The sequence below is a fragment of the Crocodylus siamensis genome, chromosome 2 (genome assembly GCF_052110815.1).
Source record: "Crocodylus siamensis isolate JL-2025a chromosome 2, ASM5211081v1, whole genome shotgun sequence".
NCBI classification, from domain to species: domain Eukaryota; kingdom Metazoa; phylum Chordata; order Crocodylia; family Crocodylidae; genus Crocodylus; species Crocodylus siamensis.
The window spans coordinates 202,562,534-202,574,668 of record NC_143396.1 but is presented as its reverse complement, the minus strand read 5'-3'; the positions used below and the strand labels follow the sequence as shown (position 1 = coordinate 202,574,668).

General features: G+C 39.8%; 1 protein-coding gene across 3 annotated transcripts in view; it reads left to right on the top strand.

Annotated features, from left to right (window-relative positions):
- The window catches only part of ANO3 (anoctamin 3), a 293,639-nt gene that overhangs the window by 200,288 nt on the left and 81,216 nt on the right, over window positions 1–12,135 (top strand). For all 3 annotated transcript variants that reach the window (XM_090032834.1, XM_090032833.1, XM_090032832.1), the window contains 3 exons: window positions 3,928–4,059; window positions 7,500–7,606; window positions 9,871–9,926. In XM_090032834.1, the coding sequence (XP_089888960.1) occupies window positions 3,928–4,059; window positions 7,500–7,606; window positions 9,871–9,926 (295 nt within the window). The remainder of the gene's footprint in view (window positions 1–3,927; window positions 4,060–7,499; window positions 7,607–9,870; window positions 9,927–12,135) is intronic.

The following is a 12,135-nucleotide window of genomic DNA, read 5'->3' as shown; positions in this document are numbered from 1 at the left end:
CTCCCTTCCCTGTTTTTCTGAACAGTTTATACCCATCCATTCTAATACTCCAGTCCTGTGAGCTATCCCACCAAGTCTATGTTATTCCAGTCACATCATAGCTCTGTGTCCCCTGTTGCCCCCTCATGCTTGTGTTTTCTTCAGGTCACCTGTTTCTCCACTTACCTCAGGGCTTTGGTCTCCAACAAACCTAGCTTAAACCTCCTCTCTAGGTAAGTGAGCTTGTCTGCAAAGATTCTCTTCCCTCTTTTTGTCAAATGGATCCCATTTCTTCTCCTTGGAACAATATCCCATGGCTGAAAAAGCCAAAGCCCTACTGGCAACACCACGTGTACAGCCATGCATTGATCTGCAAGATGCATTTGCTCCTGCCCGGGCCCTTCACTTGGACACTGGCAGCAAACTGATCTGCAAACTGCCCAGCAAACTGCTCTGTTTGCTGCCCCTCTTTATTTGCTCTCCGGTCACTCAGAGAATCTCCTTTTATACCCTGCTGAGCTGGAATGATTCCACCCCCTTGCTAGGGTTTTCATCAGGCATAAACAGCAATCACTCAGCTAGCAGCACTCCCAGCTGCTCAAAGCACATTCACAAACACACAGCCCACCAAACAAACAGCAAGTCAAACATACAGGCAGCCCTGCCTCACATACATTCCTGGAGCAAAATCTGGTGCCTGGCTCCTTTTCCTCTTCCCATTCTTTTTTCTCCTCTTGCTCCCAGCAAACTTCTTGTAAACTGCCCTGTTTGCTAACCCTATTCATTCATCTTGAACACTGACAATCCATAACAGAGTAATTTGTCTGAAATTGAATAACATATTGAATGAAAATGCCACAAATATTCTATTTCATCTTTGGCTGAGCAACAGGCTAAGCCACAAAAAGATGTAGATTGTTCAGGTTTGTTTTTCGTATTGGAAAATATGTTTTTGAGTTGACACATTTTGCTCTCTCTGAAGTCACCAGGGTTTGGGGTGATCACCCAGAAGTGATTCAAGAAAAAAAAGATTATATTTTTGATTGAATGCCATTTTCACTGTAGGAAAAAAAAGAAAATCGAATATGGCTGTCATTTCCATTTTATTCAAAGTCTGTGCTTGACTTCACATGTTGGTTCAAAGGAGCAGCTATGAGTGTAAAATAAAAAGACGGTTTTCTGTATTTTCTCAAGATTAAAAAACCCCTCAATCTTCCAATTATTCAGCCTTGTAGAAAAAATAATTAAAATTGAAGAAGGGGAAGGAACCTTAAAATGTTCAACTTTTCTTTCCCACCCTCTTCCTTCTATGGTGCTCCTACACCTTTTCTACTATTGATAGATAATTTTCATGCTTTGAACAAACAAACAAACAAAAATCTATGTCTACAAGAAAGAAAAATGAAGGCTTCACACTTAGACAAGTTTATCAAAAACGTAGTCCCACTGGAACCACAACAGAAAGAACTCTTAGACTAAGGTACTGACTGTATAAGGATAGCAAATTGGACCATGCACTTGGCTGAAAGAGGTAAGAAACACACCTGCCTGAGAACTGTTTTGTGTTTCTGCTTTATGAACATAATTTGATTTCTTGGCCCAGAAGGCTTAATACCTGATATTGTCATATCCCCGAAGTACGCTACCAATTGGATACCAGTTTTGCACAGCTGCCTAATTAGCATAAGTTAACAAATTTCATGGAGATGTTATAAGATTTTTAGAATTTTCATTTCATATATGTTAAAGTACTGTAGAGACCTAACAATCCTTAATGACAAAACTCAAAGTCTGACTTTTGCTGGGGTGCTGGATCAGGCTCTGAAGTCGGTTGTTTTCAGTCTCCTGTTTCAGAACTGTAAATCATGGGTGACTCTTAATGTTAATGATGGTCCTGTAAGTGACAGGTAGGTCAGGCCTTCTGTTCTCAAAGCTAGTTTTGGAATGTTATCTTTAATCTACAGCTTTGATGACTTCCTGAAAAAATACATTAGAAGCACACTAAATCTTTTCTAGGTGATGAACTAATCTGAAAAATAAAATGTTGTGAGCTCATCCTGCAGAGATTTATACATGTAAATGCTTATGATATATGTACATGGCTCAGTGACTTGGATACCATGAACAGCTTAACCAGCTTAGCACAGCGCTCCACTTAAGCTATTTAGCTTTTCTGAAAAGCTCCACCTACACTTCTTTTGATGAGTTAATATGTAATTGGATTGAAGGGCTCATGCTTCAGTTTCACCTAGAAACTTTTCACCTTTCTCTTTCTCTTTGAACTAGAAGTCCCTTAAAATGGTATGTTATGGAAAGGCCTGAATGTTCTCCATGTGTAACCTGGTACAAATTTAAAATAAGCTTTTTCATCAGTCATCATAATATTCCAATTTTATTTCAGCTTAACTTCATGGAACTATTTTCACAGCAGATGCAAAATTTTTCTATATAACTTTACTGCTAATTGCAAATTACTTAATTTGCATCTAGCTCTAAATTGTAGGATTCTAAATAGCAAGTGGGCACACTTCTATATAAAAGTAGTGCTTATTTACTTACTTTAATTCATTTATTTGCTGGATAATTAGAAGTCAGGTGTTTCTATGGATGCTCTTGCTTTACAAGCATCATCTACTAAGGTAAAATTTATGTCCTCATCTATACTTCTATAATCAAAAAGTGGGTTCATTCCAAGTAGTTGAACTGCTATCTACTATACCCAATCGTCAGCCCAACTGTGAGTATAGATAAGGCAGTTAAAGTTCAAGAGTGAACATTTGTGCCTTTGAATCTTTTTGTAGGGATAAAGTCCAGAAGTAATTCAGGTCTCAACTCACCTGGAAAATATTCCATTGTAGTTTTGATCAAACTTCCACTTCTTTGTGTGATGTTTGCGTGTAGTTAGGGTGTCTCTCAGAGTGAGCCATGCCTCCAAAGGCATAATACAGCTTGGTGTTTTCTCATAACTCTATGTCTAAACCCATTGTTTCTTGAAAATCCAAATTTTCCATTTACCTTGCTGGGAAGAAAATTTGGGTATGTAAGGAATATTGGATCAGGCAAATCAAAAAAGAATGGCTGGCACTGGCCAGTGAAATAAGTAGATTTGATTATCTACTTGACCTTTCCAATTTGTTTGCAAATCAATTCTGGCAGCCTTTTTAGGCAAACTTCCAATGTCAGGCATAAAAGTCTTGACTAGGGGCATCAGGACTAAGTCATGATTTTGTGATAACCTTAATTTCTAGACAAATCACGAATAAAGCTATCTCATTTTTGTCTCATCATTGACTGTATAACAATGTTATATCTTTTGCCTTTAAGTATCTTTCTTTCTTTTTTTTTTTGATTTATGATGATCCTTGGTCTGAGAATAAATATAAGTATATACACGTTGATAGAGTTCTACAAATGAAGGCTTAATTAATGATCATAACTTATAGAAATACAGTGAATAATGATATGTTTAATTCTCAATTTAAAGGAAGTAATTTGGTTTCTTGGGTATCTAAAGGGATTTTATTTACATGACTGATTGAGGGCTACATCAGTATTTAAGTAGTTCATGAATAAGAGGTAAAATACTGAGCCAAAAAAATCCTTTAGTGGATGAAACTGTGACTCAGCCAGACAACTTCTCTAGTACTAAATTACTACTGTCTTTTGAAGTGTATTTTCAGTGAGCCAAATCTTGTAATCATTGTTTAGGCAAAAAAATCCTATTATTGGCAGTGGGAATCCTGCCTGGGTAAGATGTAGAAGATAGGCCACAAATAACAAAAGTGCTAGCTTAGTTTGGTAATGTAGAGTCAAATGAAAAAATGCATAATTACTTTCTTTCCACCTTCAGTTTTGGTGTCATCTAACTGAATATGTATAACATACAACGGTAATTAAAGCCACATGCAATTGACAACATAATGAAAACCTAATATGTCATTGTCCCAGTTTGCAGAGGAACATGAGGGAACTGAAAAGCTGGTTGCCCAGAAATCCAATGAAGCTGGACAAGGAGGCACTTCCTGACCTGGAAGAGACAGATTGTTACACAGCACCATTTAGCCGTGCACGTATACACCAGTAAGTGCTGTGTCCTAGAGATCCACATGGATAGTTTTTACATTTCTTCTTAGTGTGTAACATAAAGACAGTCATTAACATATGGTCACTGACAAATGCATAGTATCAGGTCTGGTATTTCATGATGATTTTCTCTTTGGGCCAAATTCTGGCCTTGAATATTACCAGTAGCTTCTGTTAAGAGCTATTCAGTTGGTTATGGGGAAATTCTAGCTCTAACAGGGATTTACTTCCTCCTACATTATCCACCCAAGTTTCTTTTTATGTAGTATTGATTATAACAGCTAAACTAAATTTGGAAGCATTTCCTCATCTCAAACAGAAGGAGATCCCTTGGAGCAAGCTGAAATCAGGCACTGGATTTTTAATCAGTTTTGTATGTAACACGTGTCTACCTCCATTATATAAATAATCCTTTGTCCTCCATATGCTACCTAAAAACTAAACATACATCCGGTCTAAACAATATGTTGTCTCTATTTTTGCTCTACCACAAAATAGTTCAACATGGCATAACTTTAAAATGAGTTTATAAACCACTGAGACAATTTTTTCATTTATTTTTATTTGGTAAATTAGAATTAAACCTTAAGTTCTCTTGTCTAGAAACAAGAAGTTCAGTAATGTCAATTAAATAGCACAGGAACAAAGTCATATGGAATGTTCTATAATTGGAATTTATAATCCCTGCTTTGTACTAGCCCATGTGGTATTAGACTAGTTTAAGGGCCAAAGTATTCCTACATGTTTTTTTTTATTTTTGGTGACTTTGTTTATTTTTTAGACATGGCTCAAGTAGAGTGGTTTTAGAGAAATGTACCTCAGCATTAAGGAAGAAAAGATGGTTATTCATGATCTTTTTGCCTCTGAAAACCTGCAGCCATCTAGAGATTTGCCCAGTCCCTGCAAAAGTTAAAGAAGCCCAAAGACTACTCTAGTTTGTACCTGGCTATCCACAACTGTATTCAGGATTTGTGAGTGGGTGGAGTAGAGCTAATATTCTAGTTCTACATTGCAGAAACATGTCTTTGGGGGAAGGGCACTTGAGTAGTTTTAGGAGGCAGGATTGTGCTGAGTATTCTTACTTTCCAATTATGTTGGCTGGATTTCCAAGGTGGAGATGGAACTAGGACTAGCTTCCCAGATCAAGGACAACAAGAAGTCCTTCTTTAAATATGTAGGGGGCAAAAAGAAGGTTCTGGGTAATGTGGGGCCCCTGCAGGACAAGCTAGGAAATTTGGTCATCACACCAGACGACAAAGCCAACATATTTAACAATTTCTTTGCCTCCATTTTCCTGAGCAGGGACCAGAACAGTCACCCCCCCGGTCCCCCTTTATAGTCCAAGGGAGGCACACCTAGGCCAAGGGTTAGTGAGGAACTAGTTAGGGAACTTCTGGAAGGACTGGATGTATACAAATCAGCTGGTCCCAGAGTACTGGGGGAATTGGCTGAGGTCATTGCAGGATCCCTGGTACGGCTTTACGAGCACACGTGGTGGTCTGGTGTGGTGTCAGAGGACTGGAAGAGGGCCAGTGTGGTTCTCATCTTCAAAAAGGGGAGGAAGGAGGACCCGGGAAACTGTAGGCCAGGTAGTCTTACCTCGATCCTGGGCAAGCTTTTTGAGAGAATTATTCTGGCGCATATCCATGAGGGGCCAGCAAGGGAGATTATGCTTAGGGGCAATCAGAATGGGTTCATTAGCAGCAGGTCCGGTCAGACCAACCCGGTGGCCTTCTGTGACCAGATCACCAAATCCTTAGATGCAGGGGTAGCAGAGGACATAATTTTCCTGGATTTTTGGAAGGCCTTCAACACTGTCTCTCACCCCATTTTTGTTAAGAAACTGGGGGACTGTGGTGTCAACACCCACACAGTCAAATGGGTCGCCAACTGGCTGGAGGGCCGCACCCAGGGAGTGGTGGTGGATGGGTCATTTTCAGCTTGAAGGGATGTGGGCAGTGGGGTCCCCCAGGGCTCAGTCCTCAGGCCCGCACTGTTCAACATCTTCATCAATGACTTGGACGAGGGAGTAAATAGCACCCTGTTCAAATTTGCTGATGACACTAAGATGTGGGGGGATGTGAGCATGCTATAAGGGAGGAATAGGCTGCAATCAAATCTAGACAGGTTACAAGGGTGGGCAGATGAGAATAGGATGGGATTCAACACTAACAAGTGCAAAGTGATGCACCTGGGGAGGAACAACCAGCACCGTACCTACAGGTTGGGGAACTCCCTTCTTGTCAGTACAGAGGCGGAAAAGGATCTTGTAGTCATTATTGACTTCAGGATGAACATGGGTTGGCAGCATGGGGGCAATCAGGAAGGCCAGCCATACCTTGTCATGCATCCACAGATGCATGTCAAGCAGGTCCAAGGAGGTGATCCTCCCCCTCTATGCGGCACTGGTCAGTCTGCAGCTGGAGTACTGCATCCAGTTCTGGGCGCCGCACTTCAAGAAGGATGAGGACAACATGGAGAGGGTCCAGAGGAGGGCCACTCACATGATCAGGGGGCAGCAGGACAGGCCCTATGAGGAGAGGCTATGGGACCTGAACCTGTTCAGGCTCCACAAGGGAAGGCTGAGGTGGGGATCTAGTGGCCTCTTACAAACTAGTCAGAGGGGACCAGCAGGCGCTGGGGAAGGCCCTGTTCCCCCAAGCACTACCAGGAGTGACCAGGAATAATGGTCACAAGCTGGCAGAGGGTAGATTTAGGCTAGATATCAGGAGGCACTACTTCACTGTCAGGGTGGCTAGGATCTGGAACCAACTTCTAAGAGAAGTGGTGCAGGCTCCTACCCTGGTGGTCTTTAAGAGGAGGCTAGATGTACACCTTGCTGGGGTCATTTGACCCCATTACTCTTTTCTGCCATGGCAGGGGGTCAGACTAGATGATCTGCTCAGGTCCCTTCCGACCCTAGAAACTATGAAACTAGGAAATTTGATACTGCTAAATACTTCCAATTATTTGGTCCATGGTATTTACAAGTTAGACATCAAGAATTAACACAGGGAAGGGCATTTTGTGCCTGCTAGCTTCTCCATGATCTCTGCCATCTCTGTGGTTAGTCCAGTAAAATATTTCACCAAAAGAGAGAGAAAAACTGCTTCCTGAATATTCCCTGGGACATTATAGTGACAATATTCCAATGTTGCCACCCCAGAAAGGACACACTCCAAATTATAAAAAATTTAGATCCTGACCATTGGGTTCATTTTCCCATCAGAATATTTGAGTTGTTGATCCATGCAGTTACATACTTAGCCAAAGCCTTGGAGATGTTTTGGGTACTTTGGAGATATAAAACCTTATATCTCATGGAAATGAAGTACCACTTTATGTGTACAATACTGTAAAAATAAACTGTTGGGTAGATGTTCTTTGAGAATTGCATGCCTTTTTTAATATTAAGAAAGCATCAATCATTTTAACAGCTTTACAATCAACAACAAAGACAGCTTCTTCAGCAATTCCACAAGAAGTAGAATAGTGCACCACATGCTACAGAGAACAAAGTATGAAGATGGAAAGTCAAAAATGGGTAAGAGTTCTTTTATTATGTTTATGATAATTATTCTTCCTCAGTTGGGGGTTATGAGGACTACTAAATAGCTTACATTTAAACCCTAGGAAAAGTATTTATGGGATAAACTGTGAAAACTGACAGCACTGATAGATTAATTTACTGAATCAATGACAGCTGATTGAACATTGTAATCAATTCATTACCAGATTGTTCATCGGGAAGTGGTATATTTGTTTTCTTTGGTAGCTGTTGAAAGTCTTTATGTGCATATATGCGAAGTTGCCCTAAATGCTAAATTTAAGTAGCTCCTGCCCCAAGACATTAATATTCATCATACCTCATGTTTTTAAAGTTCAATTCTGATTAACTGGTGATATAATTCAAAAGATACAGTACAATACCCTGCTTTCTTTATATTTAAAAGTATATGTTAAATATGTTTAACACTATTCATTTTAGAGGACATTAGAAGCTGCCACATTGACACTGGTAATTAACTTTTTTCGTATTGAAAAAGAAGTGTTTTTATACACACATTCTGGATTTTGCCAAAGTATTTGATCACTTTCTTCTCAATGCTAACTGAAGAAAAAAGCCAAATCTATTGGCTATAAATGTTAGCATATACACATTTAAATCAAAATATCAGAGAACACAGAATTTTATGCTAACATTAACTTATTCACGTTGAATGTATATATTTTTCGATCTACATCTGAAAGTCTGATTTCTGGCAGAAAGTGTAATGTGAATGTGTAAAATAGGAATAAATTGATATCAGTACAAGAATCCTAGCTTTTATTTTTCCTGAGAGAGAGAGATTGTGTGTGTGCAATTTTGATCCTAATTTAGTCTAGTCCATCACATCCTCTGCTGCAGTTCAGTTGTACAAAATATGGGGTGAGATGTGCAAAAGAAATTATGCCTTTGTATTTGTTCATTCTGCTGTGTTTGCCACTCATTCAAGGTGATTGCACCTCAGCTCTGTTGAAGCCTACTCTGAGATTTATCTAACAACTGAAAAAGGCAAGGTTGAAAAGGTAGACTGAAATGGGTTAACAGAATACATCGAGTGACCATACATACCTTTCCTTGCTATAGAGTGTACCTATATTGACTTTATGCCTTGGGAAGATCATCCTTATAACAAAGTAATCCTTCCTATGTCTGTAAAACCTCTATTTATTGTCAGAGGAAGGGTGCAAACAGACTGTACCAGAGCAGGGTATCTCTCTCCAAGATACAAGTACCAGATGTTGTAGGTCCAGCACTGATGTAGCCAAGTCACCCCCTGGTATGTGCCTGGACCCTACCTTGCTGGCCCCCTCTGGCCTCCCAGAGTTGCATCTTATTGTCTTTCTTTTCATGCCTTGATTGTTACGATTCAAATGGGGAATGGGGAATGGTAGGTCCTTGTCTGGGCTAAGGCCCCCTGGCCTTGACTCACTTTACTCTGGCTGGGCTCCTTTGCCTAACATCCACTATCTGGGTCCCTCAGCTCCAGTGTTTGCTGTCTAACACTGCAGCCCTTCTACTAACAGCAGTTATAGACCCTTCAAAGGGTCTAGGACCTGGGGTACACCCACCTTTCTCAATGGTCTCCTCCACCTCTACAGCCACAATCTGGTGCTCCAGTATTTAAATACAAACAAAAAGATGTGAGTATTTGCTCTCAAACAAAAGGTTGTTCATTGTGGGTTAAGACCAGACCATGGCAAAACTATCATGCAAGACCCCAACATATTTATTGTTGACAGCTTGATGGTTCAGAGGCTTCCTGCAGTTTCCCTGAAGCCTGGAGTCCTCCTTCCTTGCCTGGTCTGGCCCCACTCATTCCTGGAGCTCTGCTTCCTGCAGCTCACAAGGCCAAACTGCTACCCTTGCTTTAGGTCCTGGCCAGATGTGTCTCTCTGGGTCACCTGGCCTGCCACTTCTGCCTCTGGCCTGTCAATCACTGGTCATACTTGGCGCAGGTAGCCATTTTATTCAAGGGCTCTCTGCCATTATCAGTTTGTCCAGGAGGCTGAAGCCAGCCTCTCCTTCAGAGGTAGGGGCCCTTCAATTAGGTAAAGGGCCCCATTGTACCAACTCTTGATGATGGATAAGAAATAACAGTTTTGTCTTGGTTTTTCAAAGGACTAATTACTGCCTCTTTAAACAATAACTTATTTTTAGCATCATATTATTTTCCCTTTGTACAAAAGCTGAAATGAAACATTCCTTGAAATAGTATCTATAACAAATTCATAATGAAACTAATGGTTTTCTTTTCTGCCTAGGTATCAATAGGCTTCTCAATAATGGAACTTATGAGGCTGCATTTCCACCACATGAGGTACCTTGTTTAATTTAATTTACCTTTAAGCTTTGTATTTAAAAATTACATTTGGTCTAATGGTTTGAGATGCTACTTTACCTTTATATTTTGCTTTAGAATGCTTCTTTAAAAAAACACTTCTCAGACTTTTATTTATAATGCTTATTTTGATATTAAGTTATCTTCTCTCTCTCTTTCTCTCTCATCTAGTATAGAGCAATAGCTTTCCAGATTACAGTATATTTTTTAAATGGACATTTCCTGTGGAATTGTTAAAAATTATATAAAATAGAGGTACACACACTTTGTGGGCAGTAGCCTAGGTAAGTAGTGTGGTGCTGGGCTGTGGGCCAAATCCAGTGCACAGGATTGATCTGTGGGCCCAATCTAATTAAAGCCCTGCACACTAAATAAGGCCCTGGCCCCCTGTGTATCAGATTAGCCCCCAGCCCCAGCCTTGATCCAGTTTTCAATATAGGACCATTTTACCTGGCATTGGGACTTGGAAATATGGTGGTATGAGAGAAGTGGAAGCATTAATTACCATCACTCTGCCAAATTTCCAGACCTGTGGGGAGCCCCACAAGTCAGATGACATGGTTCCATGGACTAATCTGGTTCGACACTACTGACATACATTGTTTGAATTAGTTGCTCAAAACTATTGTTGTATACTCTATACAAAATGTTCTGTTTACTATTAGGCTGGGTACTGGATCAGCAAAATGGAAAGTGATGACATTTCAAATGTAAACAATTTTCTTCTAGCCATGGAGAACTTTTCCTTTAAGATAATCTCTTTGATAGATTAAGGACCTAATCTAATTTTCACTGAAATCAATTAAAAGATATCCTTAAATTTCACAGGGCTTCAATAAAACCCTTAATGGTTTTATTAAGAGATATAAGAAATACATCTTTGGCTATCTTATTCAAGAAGTGCAAGACTTTACATTGAGTACCATGTCATGATTAGTTCATTTGTAGCAGGTTGATTTATGTGTCTGTCATTAAGCTGGTTTAGTTGAATATGTGTGACACCATAGTTTCAAATAAGTGATTTCAAAGAACCTACCCACTTGTTGAGAGCAATTCTTTATTTTACATTAGTGCCCCCAGAGACCTAGTGCTTCTATAACCAGAACAAATGGAGGGAGCAGTACTGGGATGGGAACCTGGAGGCTGGAAATTAACCTCTTATAGGACACATCTGGCCCATGCGCAGCCAGTTCAATATTCCTTCTAGACATACCATTCAGAATACTGTAGTTATCCCTCCACATATTATTGACTTTAGAGGAGTGCTAAACATTCCACAAAAAGAAAAAGAAGTTCCTATCTGTGAAAGCTTTTTCTCTCCTCTATAATGACACACTCCCACTTCTACTCTCCCCGATATGTTTCTTTCTGTAGGGTAAAAGTCCTTAAGTAGATTACAAACTATTACCCTAATGAAATCGTATTAGCAAGCAATTACTTTATTGTAATTGCAGTATGACAGGCACTGGGGATTAGAATTTTTTTTTGCTTTATTTTAAACCTATTTGACACAGCAAGTTCACTCCAGTGTGAATGTTACTAGCCTTATACTCTTCCATGTTACTAGCCTTATACTCTTCTGTGGAAAAACAGTGGAGGGAGAGGGAGAGAGAGAGGGAGAGAGAAAGAAAGAACATCTAATGAACAAATAAATACAGTTGCAGATGTGCTTTACATATGGCTCCTATTTATGGTAGCGTTGTTTACAAAAGAAAGGGAGGGAGGGAAATGTATCCTTGTCCCTATGCTGAGGCTTTTTTAATGTAAAATAAATGTGGTGGGCCAAATTCTGTAGTGAATTATGTACATACTGTGTTTCTCAAGTAGCTTTAATGAGATTGTAGAGAAGTGACACAAGAGTAGAATCTGTTCTTCTTTTTAATGGACTCCTTCTTGAAGCCTGTCATGAAATGAGGCCAACTGTCTGTCTTGGTGTGAAGTGCTCCAAAATGAACACACGTCATAAAATGAGGCCAACCAATGAGCTTTTCATATTAATTAAGAAAGTAAACATTCCTATATTCAACTGAGCTCTACAAATCTCCAAAATGGCTAACTTTAAACTCTGAGGTCAACATTGTGTCTAATTTCTAACCTTAAAGGGCATCCCACACTGCCATAGGCTACAGACATGCAAAAAGCCCAAGGTGGAGTCAATCTAAGTTGCATAGTTTTCTATATGCAGCAT